At 34.8% G+C, this 24,293-nt stretch overlaps 1 protein-coding gene across 1 annotated transcript in view; it reads left to right on the forward strand.

Moving 5' to 3' along the window:
- Vps13c (vacuolar protein sorting 13 homolog C) overlaps positions 1 to 4,720 on the forward strand; it is a 170,463-nt gene extending 165,743 nt beyond the window's left edge. Inside the window, 3 exon segments of the mRNA XM_047538497.1 lie at positions 941 to 1,064; positions 2,385 to 2,468; positions 2,785 to 4,720. Coding sequence (XP_047394453.1) covers positions 941 to 1,064; positions 2,385 to 2,468; positions 2,785 to 2,886 — 310 coding nt within the window. The 3' untranslated portion in view covers positions 2,887 to 4,720.
- Positions 4,721 to 24,293: the final 19,573 nt, after the last annotated feature.

Consider the following 24,293-nt stretch of genomic DNA (forward strand, 5'->3'; position numbering starts at 1 on the left):
TCTTTCCTTTGGATTCTCTTTCCCCTTTCTCAAGTAAAGAACTTCCTTTCACGTCACCTACTTCACCAGTACCGTCTGCCCTCGCTCCTGTGCTCCCAAAGTCTTTCCTGTACACTCTGCTACAGCACTTGTCTTGCTGTGCAGGGGCTTTTATTGACATGCTTATTTCCCCTTCTAGCCCTTGAGTACCTCTCAAGCAAAAACCTTATCTTTCCTGTTTCACTTACACCCTAGATATTTGTTGAATTAGCAATTCAATTAGTTTTACTTTCTGTAATAGAAACTTAAAATCAAGCATGGTTATATTGGTAACTAATCTGAATCACAAACTGGGAGATCAATGTGGATGCCCTGTAAGGATTCTGTTATTTTTTTCTATTACTGTTGAGTAAAATGAGCCACTCCCTCTGTGATGTAGTGCATTAGTGTTGAAGTATTCAAGTCTAATATTTATTAGTAGGCTTCAAGTGGATCTTTGCTGACATTTGAGGTTTGTGACATTTCCTGCACATTCCTTCTTGACTGGAAGGCATATGACTGACAGTAAAGAGCAATTAATAATTTCCCAAGTAAAATATTTTCAGGGACTTCTGCCGTTAAAGCTTCCCAGATGAGAGTACAGCCTGTTCCTTATGTGTTTCAAAGATCATTTCACTATCAGTTTTTTGGTCAGTTAGAGAAATGTTTTACTTTTCTGAATTCTGCAAGATTAGCAGAAGGGGAATTTTTGAGAGTTTACTTTGTTAGATGACAGGTGTCATATTTCTCTTCATTTGACAGTTACCAAGACTTTTCTTTTAATGGGAAGCATACTCTTTTAAGTGCCAGTTTTCATTGTTTACTGCATGAGCACTGCATGTACCATCTACAGAGTAGACTAGTAGAGGGAATAATTAGCTATCTTTATCACTACCTGTTTTTGTTTTCTTTCATAAAACAGGCGAGTGCTGTGTATAAAAGAAGTCGAAATCCTTGGCCATATGTCTGTAGACTGGCAGTGTCCGTTTGAAGATTTTGTACTTCCTCCTAGTGTTGATGGAAATCTGCTGAAAATTTCAGTTAAGGTAAGAAAACTCAAGTCACACCTCTTGAGCCAGGAATTCATTATGATGAATTCAATGCTTTCTGATTCTGTTTTACAGTTAACTACAAAACATGTTTGAAGGAGCATTATTGTTAATACTTTATGCTGAGATGTAAAGGAAATTACAATCCATTTATTTGTGTAACTCTTTTCTGACAGTCCTTGATTGCATAGAGTAAAATATCAGTTTGACAAAAGAGTTAGGATGCTGATAGGTCTTTTTAGTAGATTTAAGCATTAGTGAATCTGAGGTGTTTTTGTTGTTGTTTTTATTCATATGAATACCCATTTTGCTATAATCTCAGGCACTTCTAAAAAAATTCCCTTCTTTAGGCTTTTAGAAGATTATTAAGTGCTTTGGTAAAAATAAATAATATGTCAAAAATGTCTATGTTCTATATTATTTGGCATTTACAGAATGCTAGTACAATTTAAGTATCACAATTCTTTTGTGTCTCTTCCCCATCATTTTCTAAAGAACTTTATTTAATCACTTAGTAATTAGGAAAAGTGACACATCATCTTTTACTTAATTCTCAGACTCACTGAACTTTGAAACATGTTTATTATAACACATATAATATAAATGTATTTACATTTCTTAAAAATACAATTTTCATTCTAATTATGGTAATTTCTGTAGTATCTTTGTTTTGCCTAAATAATAATGTTATCCCTGTTGAAATGCTCTGGAAAGCCTTTACAGCCTTTAATAAGATGAGAATACTATTTTCCTTTAGTTTGTGTTTACTTTGCTTTTCATGGAAATTTATAGATAAAAGGAACTACCATGTTACCCTACCCTTTTGTATTTCAGCAGTACCAGAATTTGAAGAGTTTGTTGGCATATTGAAACACTTCTCATGCTAGGGCAGACTGTGTCACTATGCATATATTTTACAGGTTCCTCAGTTACCACTTTGCTTTCACATCAGTGGTGAGAATTGATTCAGTATATTTTACATTATATAAGAATTTTATCTATCAGCCAAGGAAATGAAGGAAGGGCTTTTTGATTTGTCAGATGTGATTAGTTATCAAGTGATGTTTCTGTAGGCTATTTATTATTGCTTGCAGAAAGCCATTATTTTATAGCTAGATATATACTCATCCAATTTCATAAATTCTATCAACTCGCGTGAAATCACTTTCCTTGTACCTAGATGATTCATTTTATATCTTACTTGAATATGTATATTCTGATAGTCTGCTGGTTATAAAATAGAGTTGACATTTAAGCATCCAATTAAAGGTTATGCTTTCTTTTTCTTCTTTTCTTCCATTGTTTCTTTTGAAACAGGAGCAGGGTCTGTTCCACAAAAGAGATAGTTACAATCTAGGCTGTCTTCGGAAAATTTACCTGAAGGACACAACCACAGCAGAGGTAAACTATTTATTTAAAGAACATCTCTCAGATTTTGAGCTAAATGATTTTTTTAAAGCCTGTTACAACTAACACCTGTTATTTCCCTCCCAAAATCTTCTACTTATAACTTTGGATGAATATGTAAACTTAGAATAATGTTCTACGGACTTAACTAGGGCAGAAGGTTTGTATTTGCATTAATATGTGGATAGGAGCCCTGTCCTCAACCACTGAACTGTGGGGAGAGCTCCATCTCTTGCTCCTGTAACTTTCTCTTCTACCAAATGAGTCTGAACTTGTTTTCACAGTTCATAATACACATTTTATTTTACAGAAAGCCTTTAAAGCCATCGAGGATGCACAGTCATTGAGACACCAGCAAAAGCTGATGAAGCAGTCATCACAGAAACTTCTCAGGCCTCAAATGCCATCATAATTACAGACCCAGAGGGCTGCTGCTGGTGATGGGGGTGGGGGAAAGAATCTCTCATATTTACCATGCTAGAGAGAAGTTTGCAGAAGCAAATTTTTAGTTTTATTTTAATAGAATAGCTAGTGTTGGGTTTTCCTTTCTCCCCCTATAGCTTTGACTCAATTTTATATTTATACATGCCTATGCTAGCAATCCATTTACACTGCTACCTGAATGGGTCAGACTCTTGAAGAAATGCCACTTCAGACTCAGAGTGAAATTTTCATTAATATTAAAATTGTAAAGCAAAGGGCAATAGGCTTATTTAGTTTTTTTTTTTTTTTTTTTTTTTTTTTAAACTAAAGAATAAGAAGTAGTTTAGAATGACTAGTGTTCTTTGAAAGGTTTTAGCCACAGACAAATGTTGGACACTTTGACATCTTGCTTAAAGGTAATTTGTTCAGAAATTGAACTGAAATAACCAGGTCATTGATGGAAGAAAAACCACTAAATGGAGAAATGACATGTTTCTTTTTTTTTCCCCCCCCATGAAAACATTGTTTTTCTCCTAATGAGATTAACTTTTACTTTGGTGCTTGTTTTTCTTCCTTGCATTGTAATAGAAGAAATTATGGACAATCAAACCTCTAAATAACTATACTTGGTTGTCTGCGATGTAATAGTCAACAAAATTTTGAAAGATATTTACAGGCTCTTTCAAAATGAGCTCATACAGTACAATTAAAATTTGCTGATAAATGAAAACATTGCAATTTAAGTTTTTCAGGGCTCAGGAATATGTAAAATATAATATTTTTGTATTTCTAGAAATAGCAATTTAGAAGTTGAGAGACTTTTCAGGGCATCAAAAATTAATATTTTGTTGAAATATATACCTATAAATGTATTTTAAATACTTAGTAGAAAGAATGAAAAATCTCCATTTGCTTTAAAATAAGGTATATATAACAACATTAGAAAATGTTCCATGTGTTCTTTGAGGAGCAGGCCCATGAGAATCAATTCAGTGTAATGTATTTTTGTCTTTTCTATATTTCTCTTATGCTAATCAGAGATATACTGCCTTTTAAAACTTTAACAAAATACTCAAAAAAGTATTTAATTTCCTTGGCTGAACTTTTAGATTTGCTCATGGTATCGAACCTGGCATTTATTTCCAAATCACTGAGTCAGTGATGAAATGAAGACATGGATTCAGTTGATTGGCTATTTTTATGATGTGTTCCATTAGCATTATTCATGTTTTTTAAGACCTGGCCATAAAAACCTTTAAATTTTCCTAGTGATATGTAATGTTAAATCTAAGAGAATGCATTGTTTAATGCCCAAAATGTTTGATTTCTGGTAGTCATTACCTTTTCAGCCTCATTTTTATTTCGGTGAAGAAAAGTATTATATATAAAACTTCTAACTTTAAACATAATTTCTATGTTAGTTAGCCACTAATTGTAGTTTATTAAAAGGAGCATTATAACAGTTTTATAGTAAGTAGTTTTGGTATTTTGTGTCTTTAAAACTGACCTAATCAGGAATTTGGGATATTTAGATTTTTCATATGAATCACTGCTATTAATAGTGTTAAATATTTAAGAAATTATATTGCACTGATGGTTTATTTTCAAAACACATGTACAGCACATTAAATTAAGGAAATTTATAGAAATGTATAAACTTATTATCTGAGTTGTCTTAAACTTTCAAGTATTTGTAACATTTTTATTTGATTTAATCTGGGACAGAAGTAATCCAATAGTAAGATCTGTTGCATTTTTTTAAAAAATGCATTTCAGAGTCAATTAATTGTTCATGAAATACTGAAATAAAACATTTGATGCGTTGTTTACAGGTGTGAAACTTCGTGGGTTTGTGTTAAATACTCAAGCAGTCCTATAATAGCAAGAAGGTAGATTGGTAATTACGGAGGCCTTTAAAAGATGCTAATCAGAAAAAGCTTTTCCCCTCCCCAGGGCCGCTGAGCCCTTTGAGCACACTGGAGATCTCTGGCATAGGCCCAGTGCTGCATTTGCATTGAGGCCATGCCTTCTGTGTTTCCTTTCACCTCCCACTGAGCGTGGCACAGAACTGGAGCATCCCATTCTGGAGACTCCGCAATTCCTCATAGTTGACTTTGACTTGGAGACTCTTCAGGGACTTTACAGAACCTTTCACACACAGCATGGCAGCCTAGGATGCTTCTGCTCGCTCTCTTGCTCTCCCTATCCTCCATCCCTTCCTCTCTTCCTCCCTTCCTTTCTCTTTTTACCCTCTCTCCTACTGGGGACTCAGACTACAAATCTGAAGGCTCACCCAGTACTGGACTATCTAGGAGGAAGAAGAGGCTTAGGCTGAGGACAATAACAAAGCAGGAACATCAAATTCAAAAGGGAGCAAAACATTGGAAGAAGAATGCAAACTTTGTATGAAAAATCCAATATAGTTGAGACTTCCTTACATGTACTTTATGATCTAGTATTGTTTTGTTTTGAATTATGTATGAGAGAAGATGCTGTCTCTTTGATGCTTTGGGACTCTTAAGTATATTGATCTGGTGTTGCCTGGATCTCTGTAAGTTTTGACAGTTCCATGTGTATTTTTAAAACACAACCAAAACTAAAAATTAATGCTCATAAAATAATCAAATTCTCAAAGGGCTCTACCAATAACAGTACCAGTTAAAATATAGAGTTGCCATTACTACTTGAACTATAAGAAACATCTTTGTATTGAGGAGAAAACCAAAGATTCTTAAAGGATAGGTGGTTGCTTTTGTCAGAACCCCACGTCCTTGAGAATAAGCCTGTTTGGTTGAGAATTGCTGCCAGAATGACCAGTACTGCTGGTGCCAGGAAGTATGGTACCATGTGTTTTGGCTCTGGATAGACATTGAAACTTGCCTGAACAGAGGGAGCACATTTCTCTTGGTGATTTTTTTCTCCATAGGAAGAATTTAGGCTCATTCTTGAATTCATACTTAAAAGTATTTTATGTCTGTCATTCAAATAATTGATATTGTGGTTCCCTTTGAACAGGAAAAGTTTTTACAAAGACTTGTTTTTATTTTGTTGTTTTTTTGTTTCTTTTTTTTTTTTTTTTTACATACTATAGGCCTATATACAACCCCTATCTAAAATTGAAAAATTCAAAAAGCTCTGAAAACCAAAATATTTTTCACAAGTTTGAAGCAAAGGCATCTGGCAGTTGACTTTTTTACTGAACTGTTGTGAGGTCACTTATACTCTTTATTCTCTTTGGTGTAAACAAGCGAGGCCATAGCAATGTCAGTATACGTGATTATGGAACATTGCTCTAGAGTTCACTAGTGATGTATGAACTGCATTTTTTATGAACTGCATTGCCTTCTTAAGTTTAGAGTTCTCTGAAACACATTTGGCCTGTGGGGGTTCAGATAAGAGATTGTAGATGTGTATATTCTCAGGGTTCTCACTTTATTGAATTTGCTTCTCAAATTGTAGAAAAGTCATAAACTGTAGGAGAAACTGTGGGAAACTACAGAATTTTCTTCCCTTTTTAGACCATATAATTATTTTATTTTACAGTTGTGTTAGTAAATTGTTAAAGTGTTCAAAGTAATTGATGTTGACATATAGAAGCCTGAAACGTTGCTATTTGATTATGCATCTTAAAGATTTATGACGCTAGAGAAAAACAAAACAAGACTCTAAAGATTTCTTTGTATATTGGATTAATATCATCTGCTAGATGAAAAGATTTTAAAAATTGACCTCTAGTGAGAAAATAATTAGAATAGTGGTAAAATAAGCCAACAGAGTACTCTGGGTGGATACTTTTATTAATATGATAATGAACACTTTATAAAGAGGATTTAGTTCTTTAGCAGTAATTCTTTTAAACTTGAAAGACCAAGTGACTTCCCCAGAGATTGAATATAATATCTAAAATTTCTTGATTGCAGTTCAAAATTCCATGTAAATAATTGTCATCAAAATAAATTTGAGGTCTTGGTCTTCAGGTTTTGTTGTCTTTGTAGGACATTTACCTTATGATACCAATTTTTCTTTTAGATAAACCACTTTCTTATTTTGGTGTCTTTTTCTTTCTGTGCTTCATTTATCTTTTTAGAATACCTCTTTAAAATTATTAAATTATCATTATTAAGTAGTTATGCTAGGGTATCTATTTCTGTCCAATCCAAGTCTGCCTATCCCCTAATTTACCATATAATGGATCACACAAGTGGAACAGAAATCGCTATTAAATGACTTATCCAAGTTCCTGTTGTGAGATGGGAACTGAAATTAGGATCCAACAATGTCTCAGCATCCCTCTCAATCTCCACTTGTCCTTCCTCTTCCTAGAAAAAAGGACACTCAGATCAGTGTGAAATAAATATGGCCAATGTTGGCCTCTTGGATTCCTTTTAGAACTTTATGCCCTTATTCCCCAACTATGGGTTTCTCCCCAACTATGTTTTAATCCTAACAGTTACCTAAGTATTTCCCATGGTAACACTCAAAATCTAAACTGTACCTTACTCTTTCTTCCTGAAGAATTCTTACATGTGATCTAATATTACTGTGACAGTTTAATAGCATATGTGGATTTTGGGGTATGAAAATGGGGAAAAAACTTTTTTACTTAAGACATAAAACTTGTCTCCGTTTCTGATATACTCTAAGAATTAAGAATCAAGTGGAAGGAGTTCTACTATAAACCGTTAAGAGAGTTTTACTGCCAGAAGCAGAGAAAACATGCCCAAGATGTGCACTTGATTATGACTGGCTAGATGCTTGCCAAAGAAGAAATGATATTTTTGAGCATGGTACTGATTTTATAGATTAGTAATGTAACAAATGAGCAGGTGTTCAAAAATTGCAGTTTGAAGGGTAGCTATAAAGTTTTAGCTTCACCAGAGGGTGTTGCTGCAAATTAGTTAAGCAAGTAGTTATTGATGGTTTAAATTAAGCAGCCACATTTGAAGAGGGCACATTTCCCTTCCCTGTGGAGTCCTATTATAGCGTCGTAACCTACTTTGATATTTCCAATCAAATCTTTCCTACTTTGTTCAATTCAGAGTAATTCATGCTTTCAAAAATAGTTTTAACAAAAAGCATGAATTAGAGGATTAATGTTACAGTTTTTAACTTTTTCAAATATTATTTTCTAGACACTCTTAAGTCATTGAGTAATCTGGAACCCACTATGTTATGGTTGTAGGAGTTGTTTGTTCTTTCTTTAAATCAAGATAAGTGAGTTGTTGAGTCATATTCCTGAGAGGTTTGGGAATAACTAAGTTCTGTGGGACATTCAAAGATCTGGAATTATTGACAGCAGGAAACAACTGCTTGCTTATGCAAAGATTACTATGATTAAAGTTTAGAGACCCAGAGAATACTCCTTTTGAGTTGACCCCAAATGAACAGAGGATAAATCTTGCATGTCTAAATATTACAATGCAGATGGTAGGTAAATGGATACTTTTGAAAGCACTCTTCAATAAGGGCCTTAAAGGCTAATTACCCATGATTTAGACTGGTAAGAATATATATCCAAGTCTACCTAAAATTAATGCTCAATTAACTAATGTTATTAACTATAAAGTAACTCTTTTAGAAACACTAATGCTTATTTTATGTCAAATGCATTAATTTTAATATTGCTATCATTTTTGGAGAAAATTCACTTTGGGGCCTTTGTTTTAATTGTACTATATTATAGGACTAGTTCATGGTTGGGAGGTCCTTATATTCCACATATATCTATTTTCTTGTGGCGTTGCATCCTTTGATCCCAAATTTTTGGGGATCACCAGAATGAAAATTATTCTTGCTGTGCATGGAAACCTGTATGTAGGGATGTTCCTGAGGAGAACTGAAGGCTGACCTTGTGTCTTGCTATTCATTTAGCAAGCATCGAAGTATTCAAGTTCCCATCTTTTTCTATCTAAACTATATCTAATTAGACATAACTTCAGCGAGTCATCCCTCACACCTGATGGCTTTCCCCTAAACTAATAACAATAATAATGATGATAATAATAACAACAACAACAATAGTGTCCCTCTTAGAATATGATACCTTGGTCAGCTTAAGTGATATAGGACTCCATTGAGGAAGAGTAATACTTGGACAATTTCATATTCCTTACTACTTTTCTAATGGTAAAAAATACATCTCAACCTATTAAAATAATTATTTATATAAAATAATTATATAAATTTATAATTTATTAATCTGTAGCTGTTGTGCAGAAATATTATTGATTTATCACTTTAAAAGTAGGAATGAATTTGGTATTGTACACTTAAAAATCAGAAGACTCCGAGAAAATCCCTTTACCTCTCTCAACCTGTTTCTTCATTTGAAAATAAGACATTTGGGCCAAATGTGCCTTTTTGTGATCCCTAAGGATTTAAAAAATACTAATAAAATGATCAGTTCTAGAATTATTTTTAAGGTGTAGATATGTTACTTGAAGAAGCTTTTATTCCCTTTCTTACAATATTGCAGTAGACATTAAATATATATTTTTCATTATCATGAAGTTTTTTGTTTTTTTTTTAAATGCAGAGTCTTTAACTGAAAAGGAGAAATTGTGAGAGACTATTGTTAGCCCTCTCTTGTGTACATGTCTGGGTGGAGAGACTGGATAATTGAGTCCCAACAGAAAATCTGTAGGAGGCATGAGAACTGAGGTAGCTGCTGTCTGGAGCCTGCAATTGCTGGGAAGCTCTCACTTCTTAGGCAACTCAGCTGCACCTTTTAGGTGTCTGAGGATATGTGCCGTGTTGATGTGGTTATAACTCACACTGAACGAACAATTGTCACTTTAGTAAAGAGTTTTATAGTTTATAAACCAATACTTCATCTCTTTTGATCTTAATAGCAATCTTATATGTCAGGTAACAATATTTCCATTTTACAGATTAAAAACAAGGTTGTACAAGTGATTTACCCAACTTCACATAACTGGGACGTACAGTCTCAAAAACTGGTCCAAATCACATTCCTATTCTATCACGTTTCGCTACCTCTTCGTAAGCATAGCAGCCATAAACCGTTTCTAAGCTTGAGAAAGCAAGATAGATAAAACAAATTATAACTAACATGGATGCACCTTAAGACATTTTTTGACTCTAGTTGTTATGCATGTATTAGGATGCACTCATCTGACCTACTTATTTCGTGAGAGGATGAAAAGACATGCTATGGTTCTGTGGCTTCAACTTTCCACAGGAAAGTTTCATGTTTTCTGGGCTTTTATATCTTCAGTCCTTTCTCAGATCAAGGTCAGTACATATGTTTTCATAGAGTAATGCAGGTTTCTCATGTACCACTAAATGAGTCATCTAGTTAAAGCATTCTCTCAGTTGTCATGAACTCATGCTCACTTTTGCCTTTTAGACTATTATAAATAGTAGGTGCCAAGTTTACACCGTGTTGTATCTATTAGCATGTTTTCAGATGCAAGTAAAAGAAAATTCTGATTTAATTAATGAAGTAATTTATTATATCTAACATTGGAAAGTGGCATCATGTCAAGACATGGGAAGGTTTATGTTTGGGAATTCATCAGCATGACACCACCATCTAAGACAGCAGAATCTTTCTGCTTTGCCATCCTCAGCGAGGTGGATGTCTCCTCTCATGGTCTTAGAATACCCATGGCAGTTTCAGACAACATATCCTCTGATGAATTTACAGAGCAAATGCTTAATTCTGCCTATTTTTTCATAAGAGCAAAGAAATATTTTCCAGAAGGCTCCAGTAGACCTCCCTTCAGATTCCATGACTCAATATTGTCTCTTTCTTAATCTGCCACTAGTAAAACAAATGGTATTACCAGGAATGACATAAAGAAATTAATATGCATCATTGAGACAATGAAGGAAGTTTGGAATCCAAACAAAACCAAGTATCTTTCAGTAAGAAAATAAGGGGAATGATAACCAACCAGCATTGTCTGTTATAGTCAACTTCAAATATTTTTAGGAATTCACATTAACATACATACATACATTGGAATACTTACTCAGATTTTCTATTGCCTTGGTCATAATGAACAATAGAGATCTAGAATTTTCCAGTCAAGGTGACATTTTCCTTTAAATTCTTCAATCTGATTCAAACACATAGTAATAGTAAATGAAGTGTAAAATAAGAAAATAAGTCTATTGCTTAAAAAAATGGAAATCATTGTATGGAACAGAAATATAGACTATGACAATGTGGAAGACTAGGTATCTAAAAACAGTCTCTTTACAAAGCACCTAGAAACATTAGGTAAAGTATAACATTCTTGAAATGAATAACTGAGCTGTTAAAATTATAAGAGAATTCTCTATGGACTATAATGTAAAGGGACGGTACCTCTAGATCAATAAACATGATATTATTGCAGCCCAGAGTAATGAAGTTTCTCCCAATTTTATTAATTTCAAGGCTTGGAATTGAATACTTAGGAGATGACGTCTTGGACCCTGTGAGGAGCAGGAACTTAAAACCTGTTATGGTTTGGATATGAAGTGTTCCCCAAAGACTTGTGTCTTGAGGGTCCGGTCCCCAGTGCAGAAGTGTTCAGAAGTGGGGCTTCTGGGAAGTGATTGGATCCTGAAGGTGCTAACCTCCATCAATGGATTAATTCTGAGGAATTCATAGTTGAATAGAATATTTAAGGAGGAGGTAGAAAGTAGGAGGTGGTGCCTAGTTGCGTGGAGTTGGTCACTTGGGGCATGCCCTGAAATGGTATGTCTTGTCTCCAGCCATTCCCCACGCTCTCTCTGCTTCCTGGCTGCCATGAGGTGAGCAGCTTTCCTCCATCATGCCCTAATTTCACGATTTTCTCCTTCACCCAGACCCTGTATTAACTTTTCACTGCTGTGATCAAAATACCTAACAAGAACAACTTAGAGAAGGAAAAGTTTATTTTGGCTCATGGTTCCAGAGGTTCATCTCATGCTTGGAAATTAGAAAGATGGTTTTGCCTGGATTCTGAGTGAAAGTAAAGTTCTCCCCTGAGAAGTGTAATCATTGCCCTCCTCCACATGGGTTTATGAATTAAATATGTGCCTATGTGGTCCTGGACTTCCCAAACAGATAAATTAACATTAAAAGCATCTGGAGGGATTGAAACTGGTGAATCAGAGGAACCTACAATATTGAATTAAAATAGTACTGGCAGCAGCACATTGAAGAAGGAAGACTGTGGGACAGTGCTGGTTGGCAACTAAGCTAGCAACCAGGTGAAAACCAAAAATGCCACTTACTGGAGTAGAAAGAGAATTAATAAAAGGAGTAGGTGTCATTGCTGGGGGCATGATGGCAGGAGGAAAACCTCCCCTCCAATGAGCCAAAAGAAATTCTCAGACCCATTTAAAAATAAGCAGGTGCTGACACACACAGGTTCACGGTATGAGCAGAAAATAAGCTCAGGTACAGTGAACTGAGCCAGCACAGGAGGAAGCCCCAGCAGTTCAGCAACAAAAACTTAAAAAGACCATTTAGACTTCCTGAGCAGGAAACTGGAAATCCCTGCAGTTTACCTTTGTTTTTCTTTTCTTTCCTTTTTAGATTTTCTGCATTATTCTCTATTCCATTCTCAAAGTTATTATGGCCTATTACATCATTTGTTCTTTTTCTAATTTTATTGGTTCTTTTTAGTTACACATGCCAGTAGAATCCATTTTGACTTAATTATACAAGCATGGAATATCTTATTCTGACTCCAGTACCTCTCCTTCCCTTTCCCTTTCCCCAAGCCATCCTCACTTCCCTCTATTGATCTCTCTGCCATTTATTCATAGGTTTTTTTTAACCTTTGTTTTTCTGATTTTAACCTTTGTTTTTCTATCCTGTATTTCACTCTTTTTTTTTTTTTTTTTTTTTTTGTCTTCTTGTTGGTATACTTTTCAAATACCCAAGGCTAAACAGCCACTTAAGCTTTATTTTTTTTATTAGATCATTGAGTTTCCATGACATGTGTCACTCTGGGCATTGGAGTGGGGCTGTAACACAGACTCGGGGAGAAGCTTGGGTTGGCAATGGAAGCATGGACTGCTGGTCTATAAATCTGCAGAGGAGAGAAGAGTGAAGGGTTGTTTTATTTGAAACCGGTGGTTTGATCTCTGAACAGGAGCATGATTGAAGGAATGGGACTGGGATGGATTGGGGTCAGATGGAAAGTAGTGGTCCCGTGATACTCTGCTACATCACCTTCCCTATGCCCGGAAAAGTCTGGAAGATAGACTAATGTGTCCCACACACTCCATCCCCACCACTCCTCTCATTTGGAGAGGAGTGACTCAATCCAGATCAGTCTACTGGCAGTGTGGGCGAGAGGGCTGGCAGCACCCCTGTCAGAATTACACTCCAACCTGGCCACAGTAGTAAAGCCATTTTGAGGGTGAAGTCTGCTCTGCATCAGACAATGCCCTTCTAATAAAGCCTGCCAGGTAAGGAAGGGCACTGCTCAGCATATAAACTCCCCTAACAAGTTTGGCTGGATTGGATCAAGCTGAGAACAAATAGCTCTATATGTGGTGCCACATAAACTTCCTCATAATTGGGAGATTTAAAAATTGAAACACCAGAAAGAAAAGTCTCCACTTAAAAATTTCAGCAAGAAAAAATTTCTGTATGACAATTACTGTGTTAATTGTTTGATGTAAATGGATCTCCAGTTCTCCCCACATTTCTGTTTTACTGGAGTTCTAATTTTACATGTTTAAAATTAAATGTACTATCTTTTAATATCTCTTTCCCTCTCTCTTTATCCCCATTCTCTTCTCTCCATCCTTTTTCTTTCCTCATTATATCTTCTTTCTCCCTTCCCTCCTTTACCTTTTTTCTTTCTTTTTTTTTTGTCTTATATTTTATCCCTTCTTCTAATTCAATTTAGTTTACTATCATTATCCTTAATCTTTGTAGCCTATTCTATATTATTTCTCACCCACTTTTCTCTTTGGATAATAGAATTGTGGAGATTATTACCAATAACTTTTTAACATGTTGATGTATGGTTTGCTCTTAAATTATCATGGTTAGTGGTGACTTCTCAAATTGGTACTTGTGTTGCAGTTAACAGTTTTATTATGCTAAGCAGATGTGTTGAAGCTGAGATATACCCCCAGCTCAGGGATTATTATAAAGAGGTGACTACTCATTAAATGACCCCCACATGAAAGAGGAAGAGGACTCTATAGAGATACAGAAATATAGGACTTTGGAAACATGAGGAAACAGGCCAATGAGATGCCTCCAAGAGTTCATAACCCCCCAATAACTGAATTCACAGATATTGAGATAGATGATTGTTAAAATGACTAATGAACTAAAGGAAGATCTAAGTAATGAACTAAAGAGAAACTACAGGATCTGAAAGGGCATTTCAAAAGAGAGAGCGAGAGATTCAGAAAAACAATCAAAAACAGAAATCCTGTGAAAGAAATTCAACGAAAGATTCAGTTGAAAGTCTCCTCAATAGAGTAGAGCACATAAGAAGACAGAATTTTAGGCCCTGAAGACAAGGTGTATGAACTTGAACACTTAGCAACAAAAATAGGAAGAGACCATGATCAGAATATACAAGAACTCAACATTAAGAGACCAAACTTAAGATTCACTGGAATCCAGGAAGGAAACTAGATATAGGCTAATGAAATTGCTAACATTTTCAGTGAAATAACAGAAAATTTCCAAAACATCAGGGTGAAATGAACATCTATATACAGGATTTAGCACTCCAAATAGACAAGATTGAACAAAGAACTTCCTCAGGAAACATTATGATTAAAATGCCAAGTGAACAGAATAAGGATGGAATTTTAAAAGCCTGAAGAGAAAATGTCAGGTCACATTAAAGGTAAACCAATCAGGTAATATCTGATTTCCTAACAAACTCTAAAATCAAGAAGGACTTGGAAGTATTTCAAGACCCAAAAGGAAATAACTGCTAACCATTGCTATAGCCAGCAAATCTATCCTAAGAATCGAAGAAGCAAAAACCTTCCAAGATGAGCATAAAAAAAAAAAAAAAAATTCATGACTACTAGACCAGAACTGCAGAAAATACTTAAAGAAATACTATACATAGAAGAAATTTAAAACAAATTTCAGAGCTCACATATGAATGAATCTCATTAGAAGAGTAGTTAAGCAAATGAGATTTAGGACCAAATTAAGCATTAGAAAGAAATAAAAATGTCAGGAAGCAATAAACAAATTGCTATAATAACAATGTAAATGGACTCATTTCTCCAATTAAATGACAAACTCTCAGAGTGGATTAACAAAGAAGACTCAACTACATGTTGTCTTCAAGAGATTCACAAGCAATGATATTCACAGAATGAAAATGAAAGGATGGAAAATGGTATTCAATGAAAATGGAGCCAAAAGCAAAGCAGAAAATGTCATATCTGATAAAGCAGACTTTCAGCCAAAATTAACAGAAGAGACAAAAGGTTATTTTATACTGTTAAAGGGAGCAATCCAATGAGATATCATACTAGTAAATATTTATGCCCCAAATTCCAGGAACCTCATTACATAAAACAAACACTACTCAATATGAAAGATCAGAAAAACCAGATAGGCACCAATAAAATAATACTGGGTGATTTCAACATGACTTTATTACCAATAGAATAGGCAAGTCATCCAGACATAAGCTCAGTAAAGACCCTTTAGATCTAAAAGATGTTATAAAATCAAGTGGACCTAATGTACATCTATAGAGTATTTTATCCAACAATATCTGAGTTCACTTTCTTCTCAGCTTCTCATGGAAATGGCTAAAAAATAGACCATATTTTAAGTCACACAGTGAATACACACACACACACACACACATATAGATAGATAGATACACAAATATATATTCTTGGATCTTATCAGTCCATAATGGAACACAATTAGAAATAAACTGCAAGAAAAACCATTGAAGCTACATAAACACATGGAGATTAATGCACTTTTGAATTATGAATGGGTCAAAGATGAAATCAGAGGCGAAATGTAAAAATCCCTGGAATCAAATGAGAATAGGAATACAACATACCAGAATCTCTGGGGCACTATAAGGGAAGTTCTGAGAGGAAAGTTTATAGTTATGAGTGCCTACATTTAAAAAAAAAATCAGATCTCAAACTGATGATGTATCTCAAAGTCCTAGAAAATAAGAACAAAGTAATTACAAAATCTGTAGAAGAAAAGAAGTAAGATCAGAACTGGAATCAGTGAAATGAGAAAAAAACAAAAGAAGCAATGTAGAAAATGGTTCTTCCAAAGATAAGTAAGATTGATAAGCCTTTAACCAAACTAACCAAAGTAAAGAGCAAAGACTGAAAGTAATAAGATTGGAGATGAAAAAGAAGATATCACCACAGACATCACTGAAATCCAGAGGATCATTGAGAACTATTTTAAAAACTTACACTGCATAAAGTTAGAAAACCCAGAAGAAACAGATAAATTTCTAGACACATAGAAAACTAAACAGACCAACAGGAAGTAATGAGATTGAAGCAGTAATGAAGTTTCCAACAAAGAAAAGCTCATGGCTTTGTAGATTCTCAGCTGAGTTCTACCAGACATTGAAAGAACTCTTGCAAAATGCTCCTCAAATTATTCCATGAAGTGGAAGGTAGTAGAACACTTCCATTTTTTTTTCCTGTGAAGCCAGTATCACTCTGATACCAAAAAACAGGCAAGAATGAACATAGGTGTTCACCTGATGAACATAGATGCAAAACACCCTTAATAAAATATCAGCAAATCATATTTTAAAACACATTAAGTCTACATCATGATCAAGTTGATTTCATTCCAGGGATTCTAGGATGGTTCAACATACACAAATCAATATAATTCATCGCAAATAGTATCTCAATAGAGACTGAAAAGACCATCAACAAAACTCAGAACCCATTCATAATAAAAACACTGAAGAAACCAGGTATAGAAGGGACTTAGAAGGGACTTACTTCAACATCATAAAAAGTATGTCTGACAAGCCCAAAGCTGGCATCTTGGTGGACAAAAAAATGAAACCATTTCCTCTAAAATCAGCAACAATACAAAGATGTCCACTCTCATCATTCCTCTTCAGTATAGTATTTGAAATTTTAACTAGAGCAATTAGTTAAGAGAAGAATACAAGAAGGAAATGAAGAAGTTAAATTATCTCTGCAGATGATATCCTATATTTAAAAAACAAACAAACAAAACTACCCTAAGACTCAGAGTTAATAAGGAAAATCATCTAGTATCAAGATACAAAATCAACATAAAAAGTGAATAGCTTATCTATAAACCAATAATAAGAAAGCTTGAAAAGAAATAAGGAAAACAATTTCATTTGCAATACCTCAAAAAAAAATTCCTACCTATAAGTCTAGAAAAACCCCTACAATGAAAACTGTAGAACACTGAAGAAAAATTGAGGAAGGCATTAGAAGATGGAAAGACCTCCCATGTTATTGGATAGGCAGAATTAATAGGATAGCCACATTACCAAAGGCAATCTAAAAATTTAATGCAATTCCTTTCAAAATATCAATGACATTCTTCACAGAATTAGGAAAAAATAGCCCTAGAATTCATATAGAAGATTAAAAGACCAAAAATGGCTACAGCAATTCTGAGCAAAAGGAGCAATGTGAGGCATCACAGCACCAATTTCATTCTACAGAACTTTAGTAACAAAAATGCACAGTGTTAGCATAGAAACAGATAAACAGACAATAGGAATAGAGGAGAAAACACAAAGAAAAAAACCCATACAGTTATAATCATCTACAAAAATACCAAAAACATGTTAGACAAAAGAGAGAGCCTACAAAGTGGGTCAAAATATTTTTCAGCTACTCTTTTGGCATAGAATTAATATTTGGAATATATAAAGAACAAAGAAACTCACTACCATGAAAGCAAATAAGACATAGAAATGGCCAAGAAATGCATGAAAAAAAATTTCAATACTTTCAGCAATCAGGGAAATGCAATTGAAATCTACACTGATATTTCATGCATGCCTGTAATCCAACTGATTTGGGAGGCTGAGGCAGGAGGATTGCAAGTTTAAAGCCAGCCTCAGCAACTTAATGAGGCCCTAAGCAACTTGGTGAGACCCTATTTCAAAATAAAAAATTAAATGGGCTTAAGATGTGGCCCAGTGTTTAAGTGCCCCTGAGTTCAATTACCAGTCCAAACAAAACAACAACAAAATCTGTACTGATATTTCATATCACTCCAGTTATAATGACAATCATCAAGAATACAAGTGATAATAAATTCTTGAGAGGCTGTGTGGGAAAGGAACACTTATACATTGTTGGTGGCATTGTAAATCCATACCACCACTATGAAAATTAGTATGGAGATTTCTCAAGAGTCTAGAAATGAAACCACCATTTGACCTAGTTTTACCACTCTGAGTATCTATCCCAAAGAACAGAAGTCAGCATATTACAACACTATAGCAATACATGCACAGTCATCTTTACAGCAGCACAATTCACAATAGCCAAGTTATGGAACCAGCCTAGGTGTCCATCAACAGATGAATCAATAAATAAAAATGCCATATACATATGTCACATTTTCTTTATTTATTTATGTACACACACACAATGGAGTTTTACTAAGCCATAAAGAAGAACAAAGCTATGTTATTTGCAGGAGAATGAATAAAACTATAGAACACCATGTTAAGAGAAATAAGCCAGACTAAGAAGTCAAGGGTGATGTTTTCTCTCATATGTGGAAGCTTGAGGGCACAAAGTGGGCAGAGAGGGGAGATCTCATGAAAATAGAAGGAAAACCAATAAAGAGGAGGGTAAGGATTAGGGAGAGGGAGGAAGGAAAGGAAAGGGGAGGTAATGGGGAATGAAATTGACCAAATAATATTACATGCATGCCCAAATATATCACAATGAACCCCAATAGTATGAATAATCATAATGCACCAATAAAAATAAAGCATCTGGGAACAGTGATAATCCTGGAGTATATGACAAAGTATATGACTACTCACTGGGGATAAATCATCAACCCAGGTTATACAGACCTCCCACAGTTCACTCATATTGAAGATGAAAATACAGCTCTCTTGAGCAGGAGACATCAAATCCAATGCTGTTAGGTTGCCAAGAAATTCAAATAAGAACTACCCAATAAAAATATTTATTAGATACACTTAAATGGATTAAAACAAGATATTTCTTTAAAAAAAGAGGCAGATTTAAATAAGATACAAAGTATCTTCTATAAATCACAAATATTATTGAAATAAAAAGTCCATGGACAGCCATAAATTAGATTTTACATAGCTGAAGTGAGAATTCGTGAGCTGGAAAATATGACAGACTTAATACATTTCCTGAAAAGCAGCACAGAGATGGAAAATATGATAGAAAAGTTAAGCAATGTAAAAGATGATAATATCTAGCGTACTCTAATCCACATCCTAGGACAAGGCTGTTAAGTTCCAGAATTTATGACAGATAAGATTTGATAGATGCAGGAAAAAAATTGAACCTAATACTGAATAAATAAAAATAAATCCAAACCTAAGAGGCCTTGGATTGTAACTATAATAGAAAATTCAAAGAGAAAAACCATATAATAACTAGAAAGAACAACAGATTACTGACAAAGGATGAACAATTAAGATTGACAGAAGAATTCTTCAGAAAAAAATAGCATCCAGGATAAAATGGGATATCTTCAAACTATTGAAAGAAAAACTAATTATTTAGCTGTTTTTAATCAGCTTATTTACCACTTAAGAATGAGGATTAACTAATCTCATTTTCAGAATTAAAAAGATTGACAGTTCTCCAGTTGCAAATTAAATTCTTTAAAAATAACTAAAGGATGTCCTCCAGGAAAACAAAAATAGAACCAAGACAGAGGGAATAAAACATAAAAAGCAATGGGAACAAAAACACTGGGAAATGGCACAGATAAAATACCATTTATAATAGTAAAAAAGGTGCATGAGAAGTTTATCGAAATTTCATAAGATTTTGGATAAAATTATAAAACTATTGAAAGTTTAAATTTCTTAAATGATAAGCTATACAATGTTCAGGGATGGTAAAACTCATTAAAAAGTTAAATACCCAAAATTCATCTATTAAATTAATGTTATTTTAATCAACATCACATTAATTTATGAAACTTGATGAACTATTCCAAAAGTTCACAGGTACAAGTGAAATGTCAAAAATAGTCAAATAAATTTTAGGAATAAAATCAAATGGAGTGTGTATTCTGTTCCTCTGAATTTAAAATTCACTAATAAACCATAGTAATTAAACAATGTGCTATTTTCAGAGAAATAGATAAGCAGATAAATGGAACAAAATAGAGACTAATAATTATGTAGTATTATATGTTCAATATTTATACTATATATATGAAATATATATATATATATATATATACCACATATTTATGAATATATACCAATATATATGAAGTATAGTAAGGACAGTAACTAAAACTTACATAGCTTCTGCTAGGTAAGTTTCAGACACTATTCTAAAACTACTCTGAAAGTGTTTTACACATTCTAATTCATTTATCCCCAAAGGTGACATTAAATTTCACTCAGTCTTATCAGCATTATTCATAATTGCCAAAAGGTAGAAATAACCCAAATCTCTATGAAGAGATGAAGGGATAAACAAGTTGTAGCACCCACATGCAATGGAATATTATTCAGCCACGAGAAGGCATGAAGTACTACAAGGTGGGTGCATCTTAAAAATAATGTGGTAACATCAATGTTCATAACTGCTCAATTCACAATAGCCAGACTATGGAACCAACCTAGATGTCCTTCAATTGATGAATGGATAAAGAAACTGTGGTATATATATATACAATGGAATATTACTCAGCTATAAAGAATAATAAAATTATGGCATTTGCAGGCAAATGGATGAAATTGGAGAATATTATGTTAAGTGAGATAAGCCAATCTCAAAAATCCAAAAGGTGAATGATCTCACTGATAAGTGGATGATGACACATAATGGGGGATGGGAGGGGTTAGTGTTAGGGTTAGAGTTAGGGTTAGGGAGGGGGGCAAGAACGGAGGAAGGAGGGACTGTATAGAGGGAAAAGAGAGGTGGGAGGGGTGGGGGGAAGGAAAAAATAACAGAATGATTCAAACATCATTACTCTATGTAAATGTATGTATTTGCAAATGGTATGCTATTACTCCATGTACAAACAGAAACAACATGTATCCCATTTGTTTACAATAAAAATAAATAAAAAAATTAAAATTAAAATAAATAAATAAGTGAAAAAAAAATAATGTGCTAAATTAAAGAAGCCAGACCCAAAGGGTCTCCATATCATGTGTGATTCCTTTTATATAAAATATCCAGACTAGGAGAATACAGAGAAAAGAAGAGTGGTTGGCAGGAGCTATAACAGAAATAGGAAGTGATTACTTAAGAGTTATAGAGTGTTCTTCGGGGTGGTAAAAAGTTGTGGAACTAGAGAGAAGTTGTGGTTGCACGACACTGTGACTGCAATAAGTGCTCTGAACTATATGCTTTGGCTAATTGTTAATGTGAATATTACCTCAATAAAAACAAACAAACAAACAAACTTTCTGGTGCCAGGCAAGGTGGCATATGCCTGTAATCCCACTTTATTTATATGGCCAAAACAAAATTGAGGTTTTCCTCTCATACTACATAGTATAATAAATATCAGGTTTATTAAACATTTAAATACAGAACAGTACTTTACAATTGGTGGAACAAAATGTAGGAGAATACCTCTATAGTCTTGAGAATCTAGAATTTTCTGGGAGAAAAGAGAACATTAAAAGTTAAATATGAGACATGAAACAGGAGGAAATGTTTGCAACCAGTACAACTGCCAAAGAGATTTTGTCTGGAATATATGAAGAACTCCTGTGTTAGTCAGCTTTTCAATGCTGTGACAAAATAACTGAGAAAATAAACTTAGAGGAAAGATTTATATTGGCTCTTGGTTTCAGTTCAAAGTCATTGGCTTCATTGCTTTGAGCCTGAGGAAAGTCAGAATATCATGGTGGCAGGAGTGAGTGAGTGATGGAGGACAGCTCCTTATGACAGTCCGGAGGTGGAGAGAGGTGGAGAGCACATGAGGAAGGGGCATATACCCTTCCAGGGCACACCCCAGTGACATGCTTCCTCCAACAAGGTCCCACTTCCTGTAGTTTCCACCACTTCCCAACAGTCCATTCAATTATGAATCCCTCAATTCCTGAATCAGAGCCCTTATGGTTCAGTTACATCTCAAAAAGTCACGTCTCAAAAATCCCCATCTCTGAACTTTGCTGCATGGTATTTCAACACATGAAACATTGGGAGACATTACAGATCCAAATTGAGATAACTCATTTAACTCAATATGAAAATGACAAAAACTCAATAGGAAAATGGGTAAATGCTATGAAAAAGACAATTCACAGAAAAGGAAATCTGAAAATTATTCAAGCACATGTTGTCAGGAATGGTGACTGAATGATGGGTTTTGAAATTGTCCTGTGACAGGGGCCGTGTTCCTCTGGGAACATTCTTGGTGTGAAGGTGCTGATTGAGATAGCTGATGACACACTCTTCTAAAGGAGGTTCTGTGCTAGCCACAGAGCCATTCAGTTCTTGACCTAGATCTCAGACACCAACTCCCAAGGATAGAGGATTCTGAGGATAGCAAGATAACTACAATGTTTCAGCAGTGCTGTAACCTTCAAATCTGCCCACTTAGTGGAGACTTTGAACAATGGGCTTCCCGGGTGCCACAGGAAGCTCCAAGCATTGCAACAGTGAAATAGCTACAAAAATGTTTCTAGCCCTGCAACTTTCTAATGCACAAAGAACAATGACTCATGCAAATTGGTGCAGTCACTCTGGAAAGAAGCGTGGAGATTCCTCAGAAAACTTGGAATGGACCACCTTTTGACCCAGTTATCCCACTCCTCGGTTTATACCCAAAGGACTTAAAATTAGCATAGTACAGTAACACAGTCACATCAAAGTTTATAGCAGCTCAATTCACAATAGCTAATGGTGGAACCAACCTAGATGCCCTTCAACAGATGAATGGATAAAGAAACTGTGGTCTATATACACAATGGAATATTATTCAGCCATAAAGAAGAATAATATTATGACATTTGCAGATAAATGGATGGAATTAGAGAATATCATGTGAAGTGAAATAAACCAGTCCCAAAAAACCAAAGGCCAAATGTTTTCCCTGATAAGTAGATGATGGTATATAATGGGGGTGGGGGGATGGGGGGTGAAAGAAGAATGGAGGAACTTTAGATTACGGAGAGGGAAATGAGAGGGAGGAGATGGGGTATGAAAAATGGTGGAATGAGACAGACATATGTACATGTATGATTACATGAATGGTATGAATCTACATCGTGTACCCCATTTATGTACAATGAATCAAAATTCAGTCTGTAAAAATAAAAAATTAAAAAAAGAAAAGAATAATGACTCTCATCCTTAACTTCTTAATTATGAGACCCTATAAATAAACTTGCTGGAGCAGCCTGTTTCTCCATCAGAGTGCAGTGTTCCACCTGATCCCAGCTTTATCTCAATATCTGTGTGTGTGTGTGTGTGTGTGTGTGTGTGTGTGTGTTTCTTAATCCACCATTGTCCCTTGTTGGTTTCTTGGGTTCAGCTGTGCAGGTTGTGGCAACATGTAAAATTACAAGACATCTCATTGTTTCAATTTGCATCTGTCAAGTATGAGAACAGCTGGTGTTTCAGGGGATGCAGTGAAACATGCACAGGGAAATGCTGCTGCTGGGATGTAAATCACTTTCTGAGGGTGGTTTGCAGTGTGTCTGCATGCTGCTCAACACATGCATGTAAACACCTCAGGGCCCTCTAGATGTCCAACTGAGGGAGACTCTCAGATAAGCAAAAAGAATTAAGCACCTGAGGGTCGTCTGCAACAGTTTAATAAAACCAAAAATGTGCAAACAGCTGTCCGCAGTAGTGGATTAAATATATGCAAAAGAATACTAAAATAGGGGGTTCATTATAAGCAAAAATTCTATCTATCTATCTATCTGTCTATCTATCTATCTATCTAGAGAATGAGACCATCTATTCAGAGTCCTCATGTTTGAGGAGTCTAAATCTGTTATAGTTTAGATATTAAGTATCTCCCAGAAGTTTCTGGCAGATAGTTAGACAATATAGGAGTGTTCAGAAGTCAAAAAAATAGATTGAGAGCTATAACCAAATCAGTGGATTAATCCATTTGATGGGCTCATGATTTGGAAGGACTGTTGTGCTGGGTGGTAACTATAGGCAGGTGGGGTGTGTCTGGAGGAAGTAGGTCACTGGGGGCTTGTCCCTGACTCCTCATGCTCTCTCTGCTTCACTGCTGCCTTG

Source organism: Sciurus carolinensis, chromosome 2 (assembly GCF_902686445.1).
Source record: "Sciurus carolinensis chromosome 2, mSciCar1.2, whole genome shotgun sequence".
NCBI classification, from domain to species: Eukaryota; Metazoa; Chordata; class Mammalia; order Rodentia; family Sciuridae; genus Sciurus; species Sciurus carolinensis.